The sequence below is a fragment of the Cryptotermes secundus genome, unplaced genomic scaffold, assembly GCF_002891405.2.
Source record: "Cryptotermes secundus unplaced genomic scaffold, Csec_1.0 scaffold1072, whole genome shotgun sequence".
Lineage (NCBI taxonomy): Eukaryota > Metazoa > Arthropoda > Insecta > Blattodea > Kalotermitidae > Cryptotermes > Cryptotermes secundus.
The window spans coordinates 72,992-79,819 of NW_019735578.1; the positions used below are offsets into that span (position 1 = coordinate 72,992).

At 34.6% G+C, this 6,828-nt stretch overlaps 1 protein-coding gene across 15 annotated transcripts in view; it reads left to right on the forward strand.

Moving 5' to 3' along the window:
* The window catches only part of LOC111869672 (kinesin-like protein unc-104), a gene marked incomplete at its 5' end in the record, with an annotated part of 73,241 nt that extends 67,473 nt beyond the window's left edge, over positions 1-5,768 (forward strand). For all 15 annotated transcript variants that reach the window (XM_033753515.1, XM_033753514.1, XM_033753519.1 and 12 more), the window contains 1 exon segment: positions 554-5,768. In XM_033753515.1, coding sequence (XP_033609406.1) covers positions 554-632 — 79 coding nt within the window.
* Positions 5,769-6,828: the final 1,060 nt, after the last annotated feature.

Here is a 6,828-nt window from a genome sequence, read left to right on the forward strand (position 1 = left end):
CTATTGACCTAGATGATACTCCATCACCCCCATCACTGAGTGAATCTGAGGGACCATCTTCCATGTAACCCATTTGTATAACCCAACCAATGAGGATGCATGTTCCTGCAAACATCAGTATCTGGCTGCAAGACTACGTGGTGTAACAAAACTGATGTCTGTGACCAGGCATACAAGTGTTTACTTGGGTAATCTACTAATAAAAATATAACTTAGTCTTACATTTGTCTAGTTGAAGACTAGCCTGTTCATAGGGTATTTCAGGGCAGAATATAACAAAGAATTTTATGGTGTCGTGAAGCGGTTTAAAAACTTGTATAAATGTTATTTTAGAGTGAAAGTAGCCTGAATAGACACCTTAATGCTGCATCCTTTTAGTTTATTTCATAATGAAGTGAGGAGTATTGTTAACTTCCTTCTGAAGTCTGTACCTTCTCAGAATTTGATGATAGCAGAAGTCCTCTCCAGCTATTACGTGTCATGTAAGTGTGACTGATAAATGCTTACTTACACAACTTGAAGTTATATGAAACTTGTGATATTTGCCCTTCAGATCCAAGCTGGCACGAAGGCACCCTATCATCCACCCCAGTCTGCCAGGCCCACAGCCAGTAATGCAAGTTGCAAAATGAGAGAGTCAGTGCATATAGCAACATGGGCTAGGTGGTCTAGTCAAATCGGTTCTCTCCTTGTATTAAAGTACCAACTTTTAAGAACGTTTGTGGACCAGAGCTCCTAGAGGTGCAAAGCCATTCTGTACCAACATATGGTAATGGTAATAATATGTTAAAATTGAATGTGCACAAAACCATGTCTCCTTGGTCTTGTATGCTACAGAATAATTTTGCTGTGTTTGTATTCTTTAATTTGACAGAAAGTCAGAAAGTAGACATCACAGTGAATATGATGGTTCAAATTTTTTACATGGTAACAGGTGAGCTACATACAGGCCAATTGCATGTAGTGCTCTTTCAGTGTTCATCATGCATTACCATATGGTGGTATGTAATCATCTGAGTGTGGTCACAGGAAGGCACACTACTCTCTTCCCTCAGTGGGTCCAACTAGTCAATCCCTCTGACATGGACCCACTCATATGCCTGCTCATCAAAGTCTCTCTTTTCTTGCCTGTGTTCCATTCTGTGTTGAACAAATACCAAATTTGACTGTTTTTAAAATCATTATTTTTTAAAGCATGTTGGATTGAGATATTGTGCTTGTAATATCTGTAGATAGGTCTGTAAGCCTGCTTCCGTTGGACACGTCACTGGACTATTTTCATCATTGTTCATGTAAGTTTCATACTTAGTAGATCTGCTTTAAGAGCTGGAGGAATATTTTGGAGAAAGTCACAAATCACAATAGGCATACAACTTTAGATATATTTCAGTAGTGCAATTATGAGCTTTAAATTTGAATGATCTGTTGTCAAATGGTTGTGAAGAAAATACAGTAATAGTTGAGCAGATCAAGCAGCTGTAGTCATAGAGTGCTGAGTGACTGAATATATGTAAATGTACAGCTCACTAATAGAAACTCCACATGCCTTGCAGATGACTTAAAAAAATATTTAGGTGGAAGTATATGGTGGCAAATTAAGCAGTCAGATGTTACTTTTTTAAAATTAGAGTTCTTTAACGAATATATCAAATTTTATCAAGATATGATTTGCCTATTAGAAATTGTGGGATATATTATTTTGTAAATGAATCTCTGTGGCCAATGGAAGCAGGTGCTGGTACATTACTGTGTCACTGTATCTTGTCCTGCTCTAGTAATTAATGTAATTGTGCAGCTGCTGCTACTTTTCCCACAATTCTGAATATAACATTATTGTGCTTTATGCTCGAAATTCACTAAATGCCAAGCGGAACTTGCAGGAATAATGCTCTCACTTTTCCTATATGTAATAAAACGTGTTGTTTTGACACTGACTGGAATCACGTACTGGATATAAATATATAGTAGAGTGGAAGGACGTGATATACTTTGCATACATTCTACTTTATTGCCTTTGGCATTTGTTGTACTGTAAATAAAACTGCATATTATAATATATATATATATATATGTATTCCTTATTAGTGTCAGTGGACGGTGCAAGTGTTTGAGAAAAAAAGTTTAGAGAGCTGTTCATACTGGGTGCTCAGAAAGTAAGTCACCGTACTTTAGACCACCTATGTACACAAAGAGTGATTTGTTAATGTTAAGCATAACCTCATGGTATTAAGTGATTCCAACATGAGGAAGGTATCTTATTCTTTGGCATGATCTCAATTTCATTCAGTTCAGTTTTGTCTATGTTTCTGCTTTACATAAGATTTGCTGACCAAAACAGAATATCTGATGATAGATGTAAGGCCTTTTACTTGCTCACTGTCTGTTACTTTAAACATCTGTCACATAAATAACATAGTATTCCATCGGTAAGCATGATGTACAAGATGGTGTTACTATGTAAATGTGATCTACAGTCAGAGTTGTTTCAAAAGCATATCGGTGGTCTGGAATACACCTCTTTACTTTCTGATCATTCATTTAATAATGCTTAAACTGTTAAAAGAGTACTATTGTACAGTATTATGTTTTATGTTGTTTTGAAAGTCTTCATTATAGTAATAATATAATTTTTGCTGGCATGTCATCCTATCATTTTTTGTATTTGCTTTAGATTGCTGATAGAAAAAGATGGATTGCTTGTTAAGATTCAGACAATTCGAATTATGAAAGTAACTATCTTACAGTCTCTTGTTTTTTGAGTGCACCATCTGTATATGCTGCAGTACATGCCAATAATGCGGGGAAGGTCTCTCTGTCAGGGAAACATTTTCTTTCCTTCCCCACTGAAGTAAGTTGACACACCTCATGAGTGACTGAAAGCAACAGTTTCTTTGTTTGGAAAATTTACACTGATTTGTTAAAATATATATTTTTATAAAATGGTGATAGAAAATTGGATATAAACAAAGATGAACTATGCCTGCTTAATTAGAATGTATTGTATTCCATGCTCTTAGTTAAGGGAAAATGAGTAACATGTATACACGCAATTAAAAGCAAATTACAGTCTTTAATGCATGAAGGGTGCTTATGAAAATGTGTTAAAAATTCTTGGAATGCTGGTCAAGGTTTTTATTTTATTTAACATCCATATGCAAAAAGCAGATTGGTTGATCCATGGGTTATTTAATGACACTGTTTCAACTGCATAGGTTGTTTAGTGTTGAGTTTCATGATAAAGTGATCATGTATTGCATGTATTGTGAAATGGGAATGATGACAGTAGGAGTAATATGTTTATTTTTGTGCTTTCCTAGTGTTCACCTGGTGGGACTGAGGACTACCATGAAAAATCTTTGGCAGCATAGTCAGTTCCCAACCATGATTCAAACTAGGCACTCCCCAAATCTGAGTGAGGTGTGACACTACTCTGTTCCCTGACTCAGTTAGTGTGTATAAATTCAGTGCTTAGTTTTTTCTAAAAACTAAAGTTACTGTTTACTTACATGGGGACTGGGGCACTTCTTTATATGTTTTTGTTGTCCTGATAACGCAAAACATCCTTATTTTGAAGCTGTGAGTCTCTTTAGTGTTATTGACACATTATATCTATAAGGAGTTCCAAAATAGTGAGTGTATATAAAGTTTATTTATCTATTTATTTATTTAATTCATGGTTTATTTAATGACAGTCGATGTCTCAAAGTGTGTGCAGCATCAACATAATACATAAAACACCCACATGTACAAATTAGATCTGAAGTGGTTGCATTTATGATTTTAGGGAAATTAATTCTAATATAAGAAAACACAAAATTAATATTCCCTTGAGTCAGTCGGTCAGGTCAGGTAATATGCTGCTGGGCCTCACCAGCACAGTCATTCTTGGTTCTGAGTCCTACAGGACTCATGACCATATTTTACTGTCTCATGCCTCTGAGAGTCATGCAGCTCTTCTCAGTGTCTTCATGTTTTCATATGTATCAGGTCATCTCAGATATATAATATCCAGATGAGTTAGTTTGTACAGATTTTAAAATGTTAAAAATTATTATTTTAATATATTTTATTGGCCTACTTTCTCCATCTTCTGAAACATAAACTTTTCATAAATATTCATCACCCTATCTTATATTGAATAGTCTATACATGTTCTAAGTATCCTAAGTAAGTTTATATGATTTGAGGTTCTTGCAGAAGTGATTGTGAAGAATTCTGTCCTTTTAAATTGTGTAGTCCAGTAAAAGTCAGTTCACATTTCAGAGGAACAAATCACCTCCATTGTCAGGGCTGAAAGGTAAGCCAAGGAAGAAACTGGCATGAAACAGGCAGTAGCAACAGTGCTTGTTCCCTGCTTCATGCTGATTTCTTGCTTGACTTACTCTTCAGCCCTGAAGGTGGAGCTGACATGTTTGCCCAGAACACTGGTTGCCTTTCACCAGGCTGCATAATGTTATGTCCCAGGGGATATAATTCTTCTGAATTAAGTCTAATTAACCCTTTTGCTGATATGAGAGTTCAGTTTCTACTGTGGAAAAATGCTCTCTTTAATGTGTGTTGCAGCTTTATTTTGTGATAAAGGAAGTTTAAATAGATCAGATGCCTGTACTGGGTATAGCAAGAATCATGCTTATATATTTAACACTGAAGGAGGCAGATGCTTTGGTGGAGTTCCCAGCGTGTTTTAATTCACCAGACAGATTTAAATTATTTGCTGTTCCAATATAATCTGTAGTGTACCCTGTAATCCTTCTCCCATATAATAAGTGACATTGCAAATGATGCAGATAAAACCCATTGTATGAGATTTAACAAAGATGCTGACCTCTGTGATATTTAATGAAGTATATGCTTTACTATAATTCTAGTATTATGTAGAGTTATTGAACAGTCTTTGTCTTTGAAGGTAGCATATATAGTGCTTCTGATACTAAATTTACTCACAGTTCCTCATTGTCTACACATTCATATCAGGCATACTGTATAAGAGTTTCCTGTTGACAAAAGGTTGTGGCAGAATTAGGTGAAGCATGGAATGGGTAAAGCCCAATGAACGACATTCCTGAGTGTATTTTATTCTATTTGAGTGTGCATCCTGTTGAGGCTCATGCCTAGCATGCCTTAATTTGCCACTCTCTGGGAGTTTACAGTCCTTCCCTGTCATAACAAACCTGGCAGATGCAGTACTCATACTCAGACTGCTGTGATACTGTGTATGTGTTTTATCCAGTAAAGTTGGAACATTGCATCTACGAGTAATTCAGATGTGAGAAGAATCTGCACACAATTTTCATCTAGACTGACACCTTCATATGTACATTCATATATAGTGGACTGCTGCATTTTCCAGTTTGTTTTTGTATGATGAATATTATTTTGAAGTAGTGGAACCATGTGCAAAATTCTTCAGACATATCTTACTGTCTGAAATGTTTAACTGGCTTTGTTTATACATTTAATCAAGAAACTTTGTTTCACTTTGGTTAGAATTATATCTCTAATGTATGTGCCATATTTTCAAATTTCATAATGAACATGTTGAGGCAGTCAAATTGTTCAGTATTGCAGTTACGTGTTTTTAGACACAGCTTTATAATCTTTGTTCCTGAAAAAATGCTGGTCATTTTTATTTGTTTCTATATTGTCATGATAATTATTTTAAATTTCATGATATATTATGTAAATTAATTGTATATTATTTTATAAATTATTTATGTTAAAGCTCTGGAAAGCTATGTAAGTGGAATAAATAAAAACCATAAAAATAGTGTTTCTTGTATTGTGTGTCAGTTCATGAATGTACACTCCTTTTTCGTTTGTGGATGTTTCCAGGCATAAAAAATTGTCTGATAATAAGAATCAATTTAAAAATACTCTAAAAACTACCTTCTATTGAATTCTTTTTATTCACTGAAGGATTTTTTAATAGTAATTGCTAATTTTAATGTGAATTTTTAAGGTTTTATCTATCATAGGTGCCTTATTTTGGCATAAATATATTATCATCTACCTTTTGGTATGATGATTTTTTTATAATATTAAATTTAAAATGTTGTGTTTAATGTTGAAGTAGGAGGATAAACAGTTTGGTTTATTGGTTGATCTGACCTATGCTTATTTTCATAGAATGTGTATTTTAGTTACTTGTCTTTGATTGGTTCTATATCAGTCAGGCATATTTGTAGCCTAGATTGGATCAACGGAATTTTACAATGGAATATTAATAATAATAATCAAGTAATTGCTTCTCCATGGGTACGCAAACAAAGATGTAAGTTCTAATTTTATTAGAACTTTATTATTATTATTTTATTAAATAATTATATTTCTGGACATTATCCATTGTCATGTTTGTCTCTAAAACACAGTACTAATGTCCAGAAACATGCTGTCATCACAAACTTTCAGATCATATTCAAATTTCATTCAAGCCGAGAGTCTGCAGTGCAAGTATCACTTTCGAAAAGTGCAGTGTAGAAAGGTATTATGAAAAGCAGGTACTAATTTAATTCTGTATGCAAGTAACCTACACTAAATATTGTCAGCACTTAGGTATTAAGATTAATTCTATCCATGTCAGATGTGCCATGGATTATATTTACTGACAGATAACACTGTGAGCTGGGGTATAGCTCAGTAAAATATTGGCTATATGTTGGATGAGAGAGATTTCTCTCTTGACTGGTAGAATATTACTTACTTATGGAGCTGAGCCCTTCTGGAGGAGCCGCCAATTCTGCAGCTACTCAAGAATTTACCAGCATTTTATGGAACCAGAAGGTTCATTACCGTGTTCACAAGAGCCCTCCACTGGTCCCTATCCTGAGC